Genomic DNA, 20,373 nt, shown 5'->3' with positions numbered 1-20,373 from the left:
AAGAGACATTGTCAGACAAACAATTACCTTTTGATGTTTTCCTTTAACAAAATGCTTTAAGATTGTTGATCCAAAAATCAATAACCCATTTATGGCAATTACTTTTTGTGTCTCAAATAGTGAGAGCAAGAAGGCACTTTTGCTTTTTGTAATTCCATTTTCTTAGCTTGACCCAGAGCTGATACTGTTATGCTATGTATGTTGTTGATACGTTTGTGTTTGTAAAGAACTGTGTCTTTGTTCATTAATGATCGATTATTATGGCTACTGAAAAAGTATCTTAAAATCCATGTACTTCATTAAGTATTTTTAATTGTGAAAACACTTTCAATATTAGCAAGCCTAAATTTTAAGCCTAATCTTTACTATCTTGTTGAATATTATCTTTTCTCAAATGATTTAATTTTATATTTCTCTAACTTAAGCAGTAATTTTAAAGCCTTTAAAAAATTTTTATAATAAGTAAGATGTTTGCGTATTTTCAAGGCTAGTTAGATTTATAGATAGCTTTATTTTATAAGTGAATCCAATAAGCATTGAAACCTACTGTGCCCATGTATAAGACACTGTGGTATGTGCCATGGAAGATACGAAGATAAAAGATGCTGTCCCTAATCTTAAAAACTTTATCTTGTAGCCGGGCGTGGTGGCTCACGCCTGTAATCCTAGCACTCTGGGAGGCTGAGGCGGGCGGATTGCTCGAGGTCAGGAGTTCGAAACCAGCCTGAGCAAGAGCGAGACCCCGTCTCTACTATAAATAGAAAGAAATTAATTGGCCAACTAATGTATATATATATAAAATTAGCTGGGCATGGTGGTGCATGCCTGTAGTCCCAGCTACTCGGGAGGCTGAGGCAGCAGGATTGCTTGAGCCCAGGAGTTTGAGGTTGCTGTGAGCTAGGCTGACGCCACGGCACTCACTCTAGCCTGGGCAACAAGCGAGACTCTGTCTCAAAAAAAAAAAAAAAAAAAAAAAAGAGTAAGACTCTGTCTCAAAAAAAAACTTTATCTTGTAATAGGAAAGACAAAACATGTATGCAAATGACTACAGGATAAGACAGACTATGAAGTATTAAAAATACTTTGTTTCTGAATATATAATGTGAGCTAGACTAATAAGAAAAAGACTCAGTTGTGTAAAATCAACTGTATTAATTATTAAACAAAAATGTATACACAAGGAAAGCAAGTGAGATATAAATTAACTGTATAATATACTTGCTTGCCAATAATGGAATAAACAGATTATCAACACTATAGTAGTGAATGACATCAAGAAAGCCCATATAAGTCAAGTAGAAGTATAATACAATGTTTAAACATTAATTTTAAAAGCTATTTAGAGAAAGTGACTTCTGTATGAGTATTTGTTACGTCTTAGTATTCCTTGTATAAATTTAGCTATAAGCTAATTCTGATGGTGTTTAGCCAGGCTAAAAGCTATGCCTCTGAATTTGTTTTGGGGATGTTCATTAGATTGGACTGTCTAATCCAGATTTTTAAACATATTAAATTTTGTAATAGCTAATGAACTATTTGGTATCATCTTCAACTAGGCTCTCCAGGCATGGCCACTGATAGAAAAGAGGACATGTTGGCATGGTCACGCAGGAGGAGGGCTCCACACAGACCCGAAAGAAGGGGTAAGAGCCGATAACAAGTAACTGGAAATTCTTGCTGATGATTGAGCTTGCATGGAAGATATATGTATTTAAGATGATCATATTATAGAATATTTTGATTGACTCATCTAGCTGCATATTCTTTAATGCAAAATCATATTAATTTACCATGGTTACATAGATGATATTTTCTCAGGCTTAAAACAAACAAAAATTCATGATTGACTAAAAAAGAAGTTATTTATCAACCCGAATGCTTTAGTTCTTTAAAGTAGCATTGATTGAGGTTATTTATCATATAATCTAGCCTAATAAATAAGTAGGCAAATTAGATTTAGCACTTACAAGTAATTTGTATGTGTGCTTAAAGGTTAATACTTCCCCTTCTCTATACTTACATAGAAAGATCCTAGAATATCCCCTAGCTTCATGGTAAATTCTCTATATACATGATCCATCTAATTATCCATATTATTTATCATTATCATTATTATCATTGTACAGGCATGCTAAGCAGTATGGCCACTGAAATAAAAAGATTTAATTGCATTACACTTTTTCTAAGTGAGTGAAAATGTCATTGAAGTACTGTTATACAGTTCTCTGGCCATTTTTCTCTGAGCTTGCCTTTATTGTCTTCCTCTGCTTGACCATTAATCAGTATACATATGTGGTATCTCTGAGTAGAAATGATATTTTCATGATTGGTGGTCAGGTGAACAAATTTTATATAAAAGTACTCTTTAAATTGTAGAGAGAGAAATAACTATTAGTTATTTTATTGGTAGGAAGTGATTGGCAAGAAAAACTTTTCAATGCTTTTCCCCCCTCTTTCCTAGATTCCCAGTGTAGCTCTTTTCTTTCAAGGAACTCAAAACACTTCACATTCATGTTTCTGTCCCATTTTTGTATATTACTATCCTTCATGATTATCTTAAGAAACAGCAAAGTATCATAAAATAGAATTTGTAAAAATTAAACCAAATGATGAGATTTCTTTATCCATGCATTATTAGTTTTGGTGTGCTATTTGACAGTTTTCAGGATTATCTGTCACCAAGGCCTAATCTTAAGGATAGTTGCTAATAATGCTCTAAACACAACCAAAAATATGTTGACTAATAAAGGAGAAGCAGTCAATTCTCTTAGGCTCAAGCAATATAAACTTCAAGACAGTTTCTTTCTTCTCTAACAAAATAGAACAAAGCCAAACTTATTGTAATACTTTGTATTTGGTCTTTACATCTTTATTCTTTTTCCCGTCATCTTGATATTACATTAGCTTTGTTAGCTAAATGGAATCAGAATAATAGAGCTAGGAGGCTATAAGAAAAAAGAGAGCATGGAGTTGTAGTTAAGAGCCTGAACTCTAGAGCCAGACTGCCTAGATTTGAATTGTGGCTCTATCATTTCCTAGTGGAATGAACTTGAAAAAGTTACTTAATCTTTTTGCGCTTCGGTTTCTTCATATGTCAAATGAGGATGATAATAATACCGAAGGGAATTTAAATTAGTTACCTCCGTACACCATGTTAAAGCTCTTAAATAGTGCCTAGCACATAAAAGATGCTCAATAAATACTAGCTACTGTTGTTATAATGTGAAACTGTAAGGCCTGTCCTCTACTATAATCTATTCATTTAAAAAATATGTATTGAATACCTGCTCTCTGCTAAACTCTGTGCTAAGTACTGAAGATAAATTAGTGAACAAGACAAAGTCCCTGCTGTCTAGAAACTTAGTTTAGATGGAAGAATATCTAAACTGCCACAAAGAAGTTCTATCACTCTGTCAAGTAATACATTTTACCTTATAATCAGCTGAACTCTCTATTGCTTTACTATTTATTTATTTAGCTAGTTAGTTAGAGGCAGAGTCTCACTATGTTGCCCAAGCTGGTCTTGAACTCCTAGACTCAAGCAAATCTCCCTCCTCAGCCTCCCAAGTAGCTGGGACCATAGGTATATGCCACCATGCTTTGTTTTACTTTTTATTCATTTGCACTTGTATGTTCTTAACAGCTATTAATTAGCATTAATAATACTGCTCAGAAGGTATTTAAAACATCTGTTTATCCAGTGTGGCTATCATAAAGGGTTTGTGAGAAAGGAATGACAATTTCAGTATTTGAAAACTTCCGTTTTAAAGAGATGAACTAAGGAGTTATTTGTTTTATAATAGAATCTTCAGATTTTTTAGGGATTTTGGGGAAGTTTTTATTTATATGCTTCTTTGAAGAAGCATCTGTTACTAAATTTAGTTAGTCCTGTGCTAATAAGAACATGAATAATGCAGAACTTAATGAAAGGACTACTTCCCAGACTTTGCTTGACATACTCTTTTTTTTTAATGTTAAAAACACATTCTCATTGATTGGATACAGATAGAGCTAGTAGTTTTAGAAGAGAAATTAGCACTTACTAGAGCAATCAGAGAGCTTTGTATAAATCTTGATGTGATCAGAAGTGAAACAATTTAGAGTATTAAAAATTGGAGGATTGGGGAGATAGTGAGATAGAGTCTCTATGCTTGTTAAAATGAGTGGGCACTCAGACCAGTGGAATACCTGGATGACATGGGATAGCTGTTTTCTAGCTCTCATTTCATATGATCTTCATTTGATTTCTCAAATTGTCTTCCTTTAGGGATACAAAATTCACTGACTGGCCAATGTGAACATAAGTCTGGTTGGTTGTTTTTTTTTTTTAATTGTAAATTATTAAATGTACTGTTGGGTACAAATCCATCTCATGTGTAGCATAATCCATTTAAGAAAAGGGCCTAATCACCACTTTAATAAGCTCTTCATTGAAGTTTCAGACCAACAGAGCTTAGAAAACAAACCCTGAGATATAGAGAAAGTAACAATAATTGCAAAGCCTTTCCTGACAATTTTTTATTTTTTTTCTTTCCTGACAATTAATACATATTTTTCTCTCCCGTCCAAAATTCACTATACTTATGTCCTCAACAATATGAGAAAAATTTTCTAGTTACCCTCTAGATTTTTCAGTTTAGACATCTACTGAACTTGCTTGTCTTCTTTTGACCTAGCTTTTATCAAGCCACTGTTATCCCTAACAGTTTTGAAGTAGTTGTTTCAGTTATTCCTTTAATTGCAATTGCTGGGTTGAAGAGATAGTTCTCTTCTCTGGAAAGTTTGCTTATCTCTTGAAATTGTGAGTACTTCCAACTTCTCTGCCAAATTGGTTCCTTAAGGAGAAAACATTTAGCCTGTGGCCCATTATTTTTACAAAACTGATACATTCCAAAATTTTTTTTGTATATATTTTTTCTTCTTCACCACAAGTTTTGCCCCCAAGTAGTTTCTTTCTTAATCAATCCCTTGATTCTGTGAGTTAATACATTCTTTTTTTTTTTTAATTTTCTTTTTTCTAGCAGAAAGCCTGATTTCGTAGGTGCTATTACATTTCTTGCTATTAGAATTTAGGAATGTCTGCAAAACCAGAATTGTTAGATAAATTAATTCCTCATCAGCTAAGAAAAAGGTGATTCTGCTGTCTTTACCAAAAGATCATTTTCTTTTTTCTTACGCTTTCATTTTCTTATCAAAGCCCATTAGGCTTCACTTCCTTGAAAGGAATGAGATTGTGGTGGAAAAATTTGCTGTTGTTTCAGTGCTTGACAACCTTTTCTGGAGAGAAATATAAAGTTACCCATCTGAGGAGCAAAGCATGTATTCAACTTTGGCCAACTGTGTTATGATTGTGTTGTTTCATCTTCCTGTGTACAAGTAGACGTTCCTTTCAATATTTCTTCTTACCTATCCATCCTGATGAAGCTTATTAACCTATATATTAATACCAAATAAGTAAATATTTAAAAATCTGTCAAAAGTTGTGGTGATTTAGTAAATTAAGTATTAGGTATACTTCAGGATATTAATAGGAATTATTAACATTAATTTTAAAAATTAATATTAATTTTTAAATAGTTTTAATATTAATTTTTAAATATTTAATTTTTTAAAATTAAAATTTTAAAATATTATTAATATTAATTTTTCTTCCCCACTGCTTTTGGAGGCTGAGGTGGGAAAATTGCTCAAGGCAAGGAGTTCAAGACTAGCCTGGGCAACATAGCAAGACCTCATCTCTAAAAAAAAAAAAAAATCCCAGTATGGTAGCATGGTAGCATGCATCTGTAGTCTTAGCTACTTGGGAAACTGAGGCAGGAGGATCACTTGAGACTGAGAGTTCAAGGCTGCAGTGAGCTATGATCATACCACTGTACTCCAGCCTGGGTGACAGAGTGAGACCTTGTCTCTTAAAAAGAAAAAAATTATCCTCGTGTCTTTGAGAATAGATACATTAATTAATTAATTTAATAAATATTTATTGAGCATTGTTTTTGATATCAGTGAAGTTTTTTTTTTTTTCCTGGCACCTGCTTTTTCCCCCTTGGACCACCTTGTTTTCAGTTACTTTAATCTTTGACAGCTCTCTGACATTTCTAAACTTTTTCTTCTAAACTAATTTCTAGAAAAAAGTAAATACAATTTTATCACTATTCAAAGATCTTAGTAAGCCAATTTGAATTCCTTTTTTTGTTACCCTTGTGGTTTTTTTTTTCCCTGAATCTAATTGCTTTTCTTTAGTTATGCCTATCTAATTTCAATATATAGTTGAGACCTCTCTAAAAACTTTTATTCCTCATAGGAACGCAGTACTGGTTTTACATTGTAATGGGGCTTAAAATGTCACTTCTGTGTTCTAAATTTGGAGCTATCTATAATAACTACAGCAAGGAGACCACATTGTATAATGTTCTGTTAGCAGAGAAGGAAAGTAGATTTGCACTTATTTTGCAGGCCTTTTAATGCTATTTCTAGAGCATTCAATCTTAGCTTCTGTTGTCATAATATAGTCATAACAGTTATGTTTTTAAAATATCTTTTAAATTCTATTTACTATGAAAATGATAAAACAGAAGAGTTAAAGAATTTTATGCTTTCTGTTTATGTATAAAAGATACCTAAAGAAAAACTGTTATGATGTCATCCATTAGTTACTTCAGGAATTTTGACCCTTGAGAAAAAATTTCCATTTCCTTAAATCGTTGTTTGATTTTTTTTCCCCCCTATACTGTAATGTGATTACTTTTTCTACAGTGCTTTTTTAAATAACCAAATTCCTTGTCATCTTCCTTGATCATTTCGTACACTTTAAGAACGTGGTCTTAAAAGGGTACATATGCTATTTGTATTATCTATTTATACTCTATTGAGTCAGGGAGAAAATGAATAGTTGATGTGAATATGATGTCTAATTCAGTCTTAAGCTAGTGATTGGGGCTGGGCACGGTGGCTCACGCCCGTAATCCTAGCACTCTGGGAGGCCGAGGCGGGTGGATCACTGGAAGTCAGGAGTTCAAGACCAGCCTGAGCAAGAGTGAGACCCCATCTCCACTAAAAATAGAAAAAAACTAGCCAGACAATTAAAATATACGTATAGAAAAAATTAGCCAGGCATGGTGGCACATCCCTTCGTCTCAGCTACTCGGGAGACTGAGGCAGGAGGATCACCTGAGCCCAGGAGTTTGAGGTTACTGTGAGCAAGGCTGATGCCACGGCACTCTAGCCCGGGCAACAAAGTGAGACTCTGTCTCAAAAAAATAAATAAATAAAAAGCTAGTGGTTGGTCTCTTTTCAGCCTTAGATAATAACCCTTTTGTCTTTCAGGACTACCATTGAGTATCCAGTATGAATTAACTGTGGTGGTTTTGAAAGGTGGTATATTGTCTTTCGGGTTCTGTGTTGAGGCCACCAATTTTATTTTACTCTTGTGCAGCTGGAATAAGTTGGTTTCAAATTCTTTGAAAATGTGTCTCAGCCTCTGAAATGCCTCTTTGACGTGGTCTCCAGTTTTTTAAAAAATGTCATTTTTCAAACTTTATCTAAACTAACTGAAGTCATGTACTTTAGAGCTTAATGGACTCATAATGCATGATTACACAACTCTGGAACCCATTTTGCTAAATGAAGTGGTGACATTTTATGTACTATTAAGCCAACTAGAATAATTTTCTTGCTCTTAGCCATAACTTTTCTGTGTCCTTTTTGAAAAAATTTTGGGGTATGTTGTAGAAGGTTTTGATAGGAGACTGTTTCTAAAGATATGTGGAAACAGGGCCTTTTTTCCATTATTCCATCAAGAAAATAAGGCAGACGAAACTTGTGAAATGGGAAAGTGGTTGAAATGCCCCAGTTGGTGTCATAATGCATTAAATTATTTTGTAATAGTTCGATTGGGAAAGTGAATTTTAAAATTACTGCCTTATTCCCTTTTTTTAACACCTTGCCAGTTATAAGATCACGTGTATGTGTGTGTATAAAATAAAGCATTAAGAACTATCCTTTTTAGCATTTCATATATTTGCTATCTTATGTATTTAAAGCAGCTTAGGAAGGTAGTCCTTCAATTTTCAGTACAATATGTGCAATTTTATTTCTGCTAGTCCGTATGCAATAACCTGCCTAGAAGACTAGGAAAATAGTTTGCTGAGCCCTAGGGGGAATAATCATACTATAAAACTAACCTGTATTATATAATGTACTGTCCTGGGTCTCATATGTTGACAATTTCCCCCACTTTCCTTGCTTTGCAAATCTACTTGAAATTGTGTTAACTTTCCACCCCTTGAAGAGATTTGAATTACAGAAAACACAAGTAAGCAAAAAGAAGAATACAAAAAATTATCAATGATTCCACCTACTCACAGCTACTGATGTTAACACTTTTGGAGGTCTTGTTTTCCACATCATTAGCATGCATGTGTGAACTCATACATACCTCACGTTTTTTTCCACAAAAAATAAGTTTCTTTATTTTTTTTTTTATTTAACATGTTTCTATGTCACTATGTATATCTCTGAATGGCCGTATTTTGACATGCATTCATTCTAATTTTTTATGCTATTCTCTAATGTTTATCATTCAGGCTGTTTCCAATTTTATTTCTATTAAAACAGCATGGATGTGAACATCCTTATACCTACTAATAAATTTTCATTCCTTTCAATAAATACTCATTGACTACCTACTGTGCGTCAGCCACTTATTTGTTATTGGGTTACAACAGTGAGCACAAAACAGAGAGTTACTACTCACATGGAATTTAAATTCTAGCAGGAGACCGGATGTTAATCAAATAATTGTACTGCTGTATATATAGTTTATAATTGAAATGGATACTCTGAAAGAAAGGAGTACTGTTGTGTGAGAGAATACAGCAAAGGATCCTGACGGAAGGGTTAGGGAAACCTTTATTGAGGAAGTGCTGCTTGACCTGGAAGTTAGTTGAAAGAGGTTGAGGGACCAGAAGGGGAGGTGTTACAGAGAGAGAGATTATTCCAGACAGAGAGAACACTATTGTGCAAAGGCCCTTATCGCAGGAGGCATTATGGCATATTTGAAGAACTAAAAGAAAGCCAGTGTGGCCTGAACACTGAAAGCTTTGGTATAAGACATGACATGACAAGTAGTCAGGGACCAGGCTAAACAGGGCCTTCTAAGCCATGTTATGGACTTTGGTGTTTATCCCAAGAATGATAGGATGCTGCTCAAGGGTCTCAAGCTGGAAGTTGTATCTGATTGCAGAGTGAACTTATTAGAGAACAGAGTAGATACAGGGAGATCAGTTAGGTCTTTGCAGTGATTTAGGTAAGAATTGATGATAACTTGGGTTAGGTTGGTGGTTTGAAATGGAAAGAAATAGACTCAAGAGATTTTTAAGAGATAAAATTGAGTCAACTTGGAGCATATTTCTAAGGTTTTTTTTTTTTTTTTTTTTTTTTTAGCATAAATTCCCAGACGTGGAATTCTTGAGACAAAAGGCAGAATTATTTTAAAAGCTTGTAATAGATATCAAATTGCTTTCTAGAAAGATTGTGTCAGTGTATTATAGTGCCTGTTAACAGTACATTAGAGTGCTCATTTCCATACACCCTCACCAGCAATGAGCATTATCTTTTCGAGTCTTTTTTGTTTTATTACCTTTTCCAGAAATTGAGTTAATATTTTAATTTTTTAAATGGGAATTGTTTTGCCAACTATAATAATATAGTAGCTTTGGAATATATATGTATTGATCTCTTTATTTTGGTTTTAAAAAGTATGGTTTTGATTCTTAATATTCTGCCTCTAAAATTGAAACTAAAAGGTATTTAATGAGAATGTTGCCCCAGGAACATGGGAAAAAGAAAAATATGAGGTGGATTTAGGTCAGATTAAGCGTGACTGTAAAATTGTGTTTTTGTTGAAATTTTTAATAACCCAGACTCTGTTTGATATGGTTAATACCAAACCTCTATTTTCCTAAACAGAGTATTGTAACTCTGCACTACTATGAGTTTGGACTTAGGACTTCAAAATATTTTAAATAAAAATACTGAAAAATAGCCCAAAAGTATATAAAACTTTTGACTCCAAAGATGGAAATATGGAAATGTTTTTAAAGTTTTATGTAATGTTTTGATAGTTTAATAAATAAATGTATAGTGCCTGTCCCTCGTTACCACTAAATAAATACCTTTTTAGTAATATGAGGGTGGCTAAAATTGAAAGTAAGAAATTTGAGAGAAATGAGTAGCTTTTTAAAAGTAATTGAAATAGTTTCTTTTTCTCCAAAATATTGTGACTTTGAAAGATACTGGCCTTAGATTCAGAGTAAAAGTTGTGTTTGTAATGTTTTCATGTATTTTTAAATATTTATATAACTGCATTATTGAAGTATGGTTACATTTGAAATGGCATATTATTCACTGCTTTGTTTTCTCTCTTTGAACAGTTAAAAGATGTTGATACTCGGAAAATCATAAAAGCAATGCTTTCTTATGTGTGGCCCAAAGACAGGCCAGATCTAAGAGCAAGAGTTGCCATTTCCTTGGGATTTTTGGGTGGTGCAAAGGTAAGAATAAGAGAAACTATACATTGTGTGTTGTTTTAACTAAGAAATAAGACAACAATTTCTAGGCGTGAATTCTGGAATGCTATAAACCACTTTGGGAGGAATATGTTCAATTTTTAGGACTCTCATTTAGTTTGCATAATTATTTTGTACAGTCAGCAGAAATTATATGGCAATGCCCAATTCATCTCTGGACCAGACTTCTGAAAGCCTCAACTTAATGGAATTCACTCCTGAAGCCAGTGCAATATATAAGAACATTGGTTGTAACAAAGCATAAGTAACTTTATAAAAGAAGCTCCTTAGAGCCTCATTGGCTCCTTTTTAGTACATATTATTTCTGATAAGCTTGGTTCCCAGATCCTGGTAAATTGAAAATCGCGTGAAGGCATTTTAGGCACACTGATGGCCATAAGTGGTAAGTAGCAGCTTAATATCAAGGGAAAAAGCAGAAAAACTAAAAAGCAAACAAGCAAAAACTACCAGCCACAAAATCTGGACATTTTGGTACATTCAGTATAGGGGTCTTCTGTATTTCAGCAGCTTTCTCACTTTGTTATTGTACTATAAAGCAATAGAATGATTTCTCTGAGTTTTCAAGAACAAAACCTTATTTTCAATTTGCTCAGATTTTAAACTCAGGGAATTATAGGTACAATATAGTCATGATGAAGTCTTTCTCTGGAGTCAGTCTGCCTGAGCCACTTACTAATCTTATAACCTTGAGCAAGTTGCTTAGTCTCCACACCTTAGTTTCCTGATTTGTAAATAGGGTTTTTATAAGGGTTAAACAAATTAACATATAAAAGACTTAGAACAGTACCTGACAGGTAGTAAAATGCAATATAAGTGTTAAAATAAAAATAAATAAATTTAGATTTCCAAAAATATAAATAAAAGTGTTTGCTTAAAACAAGTATAAATGAAATTTGGCTGTAATTTGGTTACTCCTCTTACATAGAAGGATTAATATTTTGTTTTAGAACCCAGTTCTTACCACTTATTTCATCCTTATAACCATGTATGTTCCCTTTTATTTACTCATTCTTTTCCCTACCCTAAAAATATTTATTGAGAACTTATCATATAAAATATTGTTCTTGGCAATGCAGAGTATTCAAATATGAATAAATCAAAGTTCTTCCCTCAAATCATACAGGATAAGGCAAGTTTTATTTTATGGCCGTAATACAAGGTAGATCATAAATGATTTAAAGAAGTACCAGTCAGGTGTTGCGGGGTTTCAGAGAAAAGGTAAGGAGCCACTATAATGGGGAGTCGGGAAAGGTTTCAGAGAGGAGATAGCATCTGAGATAGACCTTGATTGATGAGTAGGGTTATTACAGGCATAGGAATAGCATGAACAATGGCCTAGATGAGAGAGAACATATATTATAGTATGTGTGGAGAAGTGAGTAGTCTGTTTTGGGTCCAGTGAGGGGGAAGTGTTTCAGTGGAATTGGCAATAAGCTTAGAAAGACAGCTAGAGCTCTTAATGTGAAGTATCTTAACTGTGAATCAGAAAAATATATTATGCAGTAAGTAGTAGCTTCTATTTTGAATAGAAGAGCAATAAGATTAGAGCTGTGTTTTAGGAAATTAATCTGGCCCTATTGTAGAAGATGGACTAAAGTGGTAAGAGACCTAAAGTAGGGATACCATTCATTTCCTCCATTCATTCAGCATATATTTACTGACCAGTTATGAGACTACTGTAATAGTCTAGGTAAGAAGCAATAGCACCAACTAGAGTGGTGGTAGAAATAAAGATGCAAGTGAAATTGTGAGATAACAGTCAATAGACTTAGCAATGGATGGGCTATCAGAGTTTTTAAAAAGAGGCATAGGATTGAAAGATGATACCAAGGATGAAAGAATGATAATGCTTTTAACAGAAGTAGATAGTAAGTCAGGAAGTCTTGATTGGGAAAATGAAAATCTTGGCTTTGGATATGTTAAGTTTGAGGTGCTAGCAGAGCATCCAGAGCTATTCAACTACTAAGACCAAATGTAAGACAAGCTCAGGAAGGAGCCCAGGACTAGAGAGATTAAGAAGTGATTGTTGAAACAGTAAAAATTAATGAGTTCACCAAGGAAAAGAGCAGAAATAGAAGACAAGTAGAGACAGAACCTTTGATTAATGTGTTCCTCTAGGGAAGTAAAGTAAACAGTAGAGGAAATTGAGGAAATTGGGAAGGAGTAATTGAAGAGTTAAGAGTAAAACCAAAATAATTCACAGACTCCATTTTAGTGTCTCCTTTCTCATCTATGGGCTCTGTTGAGTAATCTCCAATGGATCTCAATCATTTCTAGGGAGTGTATTTGCTTAACTCAAGACCCTGAAAAACAGATCAAGAATCCATACTTTATTCTGTTTGTTTAAGCTGAACAGATAAAACAAGTATTATGAATCGAATTTTGGTAGCTAATGTTGAAATTTCTTTTTAACTCTCATGTTTATTTTTTGCCCAGTACTGGTTGTTGTCTCTTACATACAAATTACTTAAGGATAAAGGTGATTCTGAGCTCTTATGCAAGGCATAATTAGCAAATTGACCTTTAATCCTTTCTTAGTTGGATGCAAGTACCTTGCTGACAAGTTAAAGGCAGATTGTTTTCTGGACTTTCTTTTGAATAGAAGAAAACCAGTCAGAGCATGACTAATTAAGCTAGCCAAAGGGAGGAGTCTTAAGTAATGATATTTGTGTTAGAATTTATTTTTAGAATGAGTTCCAATCCTTCAAAATACAGATTTCTGTTGCTTCATGACAGGTAAATATCATGGTATGAAATCTGGATTTAAGCGAACTTCCTTAAGGACTGAAATATTTTTAGAAGGTTAATATTTGGTTCTTTAGTCAACGAATACTGACTACCCATAGAATAGAAAGTGGTGCATTAAACTCATGTAAATGAATTGCAAGTAAACAGAAATGAATGTAGAAAATCCTCAGAAAGTATGTTTGATTTCTTTTGAATCAGGAAAAGGAAGAAATTGCCAGATGTTATGATGAATGCCTGCTAGTACTTCCAAAGCATATAGAAAACAATTTTCTTTTTACTAGACAGGAACTAGACCATAGAATAATTTTAGGCATGTAGAGCATAGTAGTAGCATTTAACCATTCCAAACAACATTTTTCTAGCTTTGTGGACTTCTCTGTTTAAAAGTGATCACTCTTCCAACCTTTAAAAACGGATCATTGTTTATTTTTGAGCAGTATCACAAGTATGCTTTTTAAGTGGTGCGCAAAGGTGTATCGTTATACCCTTTCATTCCTTGGTTTCCTATTTTTCTTCAAACCTGATTAAATGCTTTGATGTATAAACATTTTGGACCAATCTAGGCCCCTTTATACTCTGGTCTTTCCTACTTTAGACGTATTCTGGGAATTTTAGTGCAGGGTTCAGGAACCTTCTTAGCTCTAAGTGCCACCCAACCATCTATATGACTGTGGTGATATCATGACTAGCCTGAGGTATAGGTGAGAAAGAGAGAAAAAAGAAAGAAATGTCAAGTAAGAAGAAGAAAAAGGGAGGAGGATTTCATCCTTAATGTTTAATATGTTTAGGGTTATATACGAGGTATTTTAGGGGTTCAGCTACCAAGAGAGACAGAGACATAATACAATTTGTCTTCATTCCTTAAGTCCTATAAATTATATGTAATGTCTTTACTGAACATCTGTGCATATTTCATAGTAATATTTCATCATTAATCTGAGGGCTTTGAGATTAGAAGATCTAAGGATTTTTTAAAAATTCAACCTTTCTATTAGCATTTTACATATAATCATGCCAGGATTTAAGGACAATATAAAAAATATTTATTGAAATCATCGGATATTATAAAATAGGTGTTACCTTTGCTATTAAAAATAGTTTATTCATATTTTCTAACCATTGCCATCTTATAAGTCACTTAGTTGAGAAAGAAATTGGGAGCAAAGTGAATTAAAGTATCAATTTCAAAAAGATACTCTCAGTAATCTGTTTGAAATCACAGTAAGCTATCTTTAAAATTATAAAATAATTTTAGGGGAGACTGTGATTTATAAAAATGAAATCAGTACCCCTTTTTCCAGGCAGGAATGCATGTATTATGTAAAGTAAGGGATAATATATGTATTGAGTACATATTTATTGAGTAACTACTAGATACAAGGTACTATGTTAGGCAGCTAGAAATACAAAAGTGATAAATAAAACATGTGCCTTTCTTTGGAGTTGCAGTGTACCAAAGGAGAAAAATATATAAATAATTATTTTATACATTTATATGTATATATCATGTCATAAAAGACATGATATAAACATCCAAAGGGAGGCACAAGTGGAACTCTATGAGAGTGCCAGTGGTTAAGCACTTAAGGGAAGGCTTCATGGAGGAGCTAGCATTTTCCTATAACTAATTTGACATTTGTAACTTCAAAAAAATTATACACTTCTTCCTTGACTTTGATATTTTGAAACCTTTCTGAAAAACACTTTAAAATGAAACAATGCTACCCAAAGCCTTTAATTAAGTTGAGAAGTATGATTTATACCCTAGAATACTTTTTTAAATTAAAAGACTATATTTTAGAGAAGTTTTAGGTTTACAGAAAAATTGTGCAGTAAGTGCAGAGTGTTCTTATATACACCTTTCTTCTCAAGTGCAGTTTAAGTCCATAGTTTACATTAGGATTTACTCTTTGTGTTTTATAGTTATGTGGTTTTTGGAAAATGTATAATGCCATTTATCTACCATTATAGTATCATATACAATAGTTTCCTTGCCCTAAAAATCCCATGTTATCCACTTATTCATCCTTCCTTCCTTCCTCCCAAATTCCTGACAACCATTGATCATGTTACTGTCTCTCTAGTTTTGCCTTTTCCAGAATGTCATATAGTTGGAATCATATTATGTAGCCTTTTTAGACTGACATTCTTCACTTAGCAATATGCATTTCAGGTTCTTTCATGTTTTTTTGTGACAGTTCATTTCTTTCTATCACTGATTATATTACATTGTATGGATGTACCATACAATTTTATGGATGTACCAAACCTTCACCTTTTGAAGGACATCTTGGTTGCTTCCAGATCTTGGCAGTTATGAATAAAGGTGTAATAAACATTTGTATACAGGTTTTTATGTGGATATAAGTTTTCAACCCATTTGGATAAATAACAAGGAGCTTAATTGCTGGATTGTATGGTAAGACTATGTTTAGTTTTGCTGAACTGTCTTTTATAGTGCCTGTACTATTCTATATTCCCACCAGCAATGAATGAGAGTTCTTGTTGCTCTACAATCATCCTCACCAGTATTCAGTATTATCAGTGTTTTAGACTTTAACCATTCTGATAGGTATGTAGTACCATCTCATTTTTGTTCCAATTTGTAAGTGCCTGATGGCATATGATGTTGAGCATCTTATCGTATGCTTATTTGGCATCTGTATATCTTCTTTGGTGAGGTGTCTGTTCACATCTTTTGCCCATTTTTAAATTGAGTTGTTTGTTTTCTTATTGTTGAGATTTAAGAGTTCCTTGTATGTTTTAGATACCAGTCTTTTATCAGGTAAGTCTTTTGTAAATATTTTCTCCTAGTCTGTGGCTTGTCTTCTCATTCTCTTGACAGTGTCTTTTGCAAATCAAAAGGTTTTAATATTAATGAAATCCTACTTACTAATATTTCATGGATCATGCTTTTGGTACTACATTTCAGAAGTCATTGCCAAACCTAAGGTTACCTAGATTTTATCCTGTCTTATCTTCTAGAAGATTTATAGTTTTGTGTTCTACATTGAGGTCTATGATCTATTTGGAGTTAATTTTTATGAAAGATTTTTCTGAATGATGTAAGATCAGTATCTAGATTCTTTTTTTTTTCATGTCCAATTACTCTAATACCATTTATTGAGAAGACTATCCTTTCCCCATTGGGTTGCCTTTGTTCCTTTTGTCAAAGATCAATTGAATATATTTGTGGGAGTCTATTTTTGTGCTCTCTATTCTATTTCCATTGATCTATTTGTCTGTTCTTTCACCAGTACCACACTGGATTACAGTAGTTTTTATAGTAAGTCTTATGGTCAGGTAGTTTAGCCATCCAATGTTGTTTTCTTCTTTCGTATTGTGTTGGCTATTTTCAGGTTTTTGCCTTTGTATATAAACTTTAGAATCAGTTTGTCCATATCCACAAAATTACTTGCCAGGATTTTTTTTTTTATTTCAGCATATTATGGGGGTACAATTTTAAGGTTTCAAATAATGCCCTTGCCCCTCCTCCCCCACAAGTCTGAGCTTCAACTGTAACCATTCCCTAGACGGTGCACATCTCACTCATTATGTATGTATATACCTGCCCCCTCCTCTCCCCTCCCACCTGCCAATACCCAATTAGTATAATTCCTATGTGTCCACTTAGGTGCTGATCAGTTAATACCAATTTGTTGGTGAGTATATGTGGTGCTTGTTTTTCCATTCTTGGGATACTTCACTTAATAGAATGGGTTCCAGCTCTATCCAGGAAAATACAAGATGTGCTATATCACCATTGTTTCTTATAGCTGAATAGTACTCCATGGTATACATACATATACCACATTTTATTAATCCACTCATGAATTGATGGGCACTTGGGTTGTTTCCACAGCTTTGTAATTGTGAATTGTGCTGCTATAAACATTTGAGTGCAGGTGTCTTTGTTGTAGAGTGTCATTTGATCTTTTGGGTAGATACCCAGTAATGGGATTGCCGGATCAAATGGTAGATCTACTTGTATCACTTTAAGGTATCTCCATATTGCTTTCCATAAAGGTTGAACTAGTTTGCAGTCCCACCAGCAGTGTAGGAGTGTTCCTATCTCTCCGCATCCACGCCAACATCTATTATTTTGGGACTTTTTGATAAAGGCCATTCTCACTGGAAATAAGTGATATCTCATTGTGGTTTTGATTTGCATTTCCCTGATAATTAGGGATGTTGAACGTTTTTCATATGTTTGTTAGCCATTATTCTGTCTTCTTTTGAAAAGTTTCTGTTCATGTCCTTTGCCCACTTTTTTTTAATTTATTTTTTCCCAAATTCTGTGGGTACAAATATTGTTAGAGTTACATATCTTGCCCCTGTCCCCCTCCCCACCCCGCTCTGCCAGAGCTTCAAGCGTGTCCAGTCTTCAAGTGGTGCGCCCTGCACCCACCATGAAAGTGCGTACCCTTCCCTTCTCCCCCCTTCCACCTGTTCAACTCCCATTAACAAAAAAAATTTTTTTTTTAGACATTTTGGTTACAGTGTGTTTCTTTGCCTCTCCCTAAAAAGGGATACTCACCATCAAATTGGTACTGACAGCCTAAAACTATGGTGTTCAAATAATTGTAGTGTTCAACAGGGATCTGAGGGGGGGGAGACCCACATCTTAAGGATGCGATGAGCATTGTAGGGGGGAAAGGATTACCTTTGCCCACTTTTTGATAGGGTTGTTTGATTTTTTTTCTTGCTTGCCAGGATTTTAATTGGGATTATATTGAATCTGTAGATCAAGCTGGGAAAAACTGACATCTCAACAGTATTGATTCCTATCCATGACCATGAAGTATCTCTCCATTAATTTAGCTTCTTTTATTTCTTTGAGTTTTATAGTTTTCTTCATATAGCTCTTGTACGCATTTGTTAGATTTATAACTATTTCGGTTTTTGGTACTAATTCAAATGGTGTGTATTTTATTTCCAATTGTATATTGTTCATTGGTGGTATATAGGAAAGTAGTTGACTTTTGTAAATTAACCTTGTATCCTGCAACCTTGCTATAATTGCTTATTAGTTTCAGTAGGTTTTTTTTCAATTATTTTTTCTGATTTTCTACATAGACAATCATATCACCTACAAAGCCAGTTTTCTTTCTTCCTTTCTAAAATGTATACTTTTATTTTCTTATCTGATAGAATTAGCTATGACTTCCAGTACAGTGTTGAATAGGTACGGTAAAAGAGGATACACTTGGCCTATTCACAGTCTCGGGTGGAGGGAACATCTTGTTTGTCACCATTAAGTTTGTTGTTAACTGTAGGATTTTTTGTACATTTTTTAATCAAGTTGAGTAAGGTTTCTCCTGTTCTTACTTTGCTGAGAGTTCTTATCATTGGTATTGGATTTTGTTAAATGGTATTTATCTGTTGATATCATATGATTTTTATTCTTTAACCTATTGATAGTGATGGATTACATTAATTGATTTTCAAATGTTGAAGCAGCTTTCCAAATGTTGAACCTACAATAAATTCTGCTTGATCATGTTATAAAATTATTTTTATACATTGTTGGATTTGATTTGCTAATATTTTGTTGAGGATTTTTTTTTATCTATGTTCAGGAGAATGAGTCGTCTGTAGTTTTCCTTTCATGCAGTTGTCTGGTTTTTGTATTAGAGTGATGCTGTCCTCCTAGAATGAGTTAGGAAGTATTCCCTCTACCTCTGTTTTCTGGAAGAAATTATAGAAAATTTGCATCATTTCTTCTTTAAGCATTTGCTAAAATATCACCAGTAAAATCATTTAGACCTGCTGCTTTCTTGTTTTGGAAGGTTATTAGTTATGGATTCAACTTCTTTAAAGATATAGACATATTCAATTTATCCCTCTTTTTATAGAAGGGGATCTTTTAAGAAATTTGTCCATTTCATCTAAGTTATACAGTATGTAGGCATAGAGTTGCTCATAACATCCCTTTATTATCCTTTTAATGTTCATAGAATCAGTAGTGATGGCCCCTCTTTCATTTCTGATATTAAAAATTTATGTAGTCTCCTTTTTGTTTTGTTAGCCTGACTAGAGGCTTATCAATTGTATTAATCCTTATTGTTAACTTCCTCTGTTGGTTTCCTGTTTTCTATTTCATTGATTTCTGCTCCAATTTTATTCTTCTGCTTACTTTGGATTTAATTTGCTCTTCTATTTCTAGTTTACTAAGGTGGAAGCTTAGATTACTGATTTCAGATATTTCTTTAGATTTTAGATATATTTCTAATATATGCATTCAATGCTATAAATTTTCCTCTAAGCACTGCTTTCACTGCATATCACAAATTTTGGTAAGTTGTATTTTCATTTCTATTTAGTTCAAAATATTTAGAAATTTCTCTGGAGACTTGACCCAGGTGTATTTAAAAGTGTGTTGTTTAATCTTTAGAATATTTTAGCCACCTTTCTGTTCTTCTTTTCTAATTTAATTCCATTCTTGTTGGAGAACATATTTTGTATCAGGTATATCCTTTTAAATTTGTTATGGTGTGTTTTGTGGCCCAGAATGAGGTTTATCTTGGTGAATGATCTATATGAGTTTGAGAAGAATGTGCGTTCTGCTATTATTGGATAGAGTATCCTGAAGGTGCCATTTAGAATCAAGTGATTGATGGTGCTGTTTATTTCAACTGTATGCTTACTGATTTTCTACCAAATACATCTGTCAATTACTGATAAAGGGGTGTTGAAGTCTCAAACTATAATAGAGGATTTATCTATATATTTTTTTGCCTGTTCTATCAGTTTTGCCTCACACATTTTTGATGTTGTTATGTGAATACATAACACGTATTCACGTGTTGTTTCATGTGAATACACATGAAAGATTGTTATATCTTTTAGGATAATTGACCTTTTTATCATTATGTGATGCCCCTTTTTTAATCCCCGTTAATTTTCCTTAATCTGAAGTCTGCTTTGTCTGATATTAATATAGTTACTCCAGCTTTACTTTGATTAGTGTTAGCATGGTATATATTTTTTCTCCTATATTTACTTTTAATCTATCATGTCTTTATATTTCAAGTGAGGT

The 20,373-nt window shown here is 33.5% G+C and overlaps 1 protein-coding gene across 2 annotated transcripts in view; it reads left to right on the top strand.

The window, feature by feature from the left end:
* ABCB7 (ATP binding cassette subfamily B member 7) overlaps positions 1-20,373 on the top strand; it is a 100,291-nt gene that overhangs the window by 43,224 nt on the left and 36,694 nt on the right. For both annotated transcript variants that reach the window (XM_075999429.1, XM_020284861.2), the window contains exons 3-4: positions 1,557-1,643; positions 10,431-10,550. In XM_075999429.1, the coding sequence (XP_075855544.1) occupies positions 1,557-1,643; positions 10,431-10,550 (207 nt within the window). The remainder of the gene's footprint in view (positions 1-1,556; positions 1,644-10,430; positions 10,551-20,373) is intronic.

The sequence above is a fragment of the Microcebus murinus genome, chromosome X (genome assembly GCF_040939455.1).
Source record: "Microcebus murinus isolate Inina chromosome X, M.murinus_Inina_mat1.0, whole genome shotgun sequence".
NCBI classification, from domain to species: domain Eukaryota; kingdom Metazoa; phylum Chordata; class Mammalia; order Primates; family Cheirogaleidae; genus Microcebus; species Microcebus murinus.
This window is presented reverse-complemented; position numbering and strand designations above follow the sequence as displayed.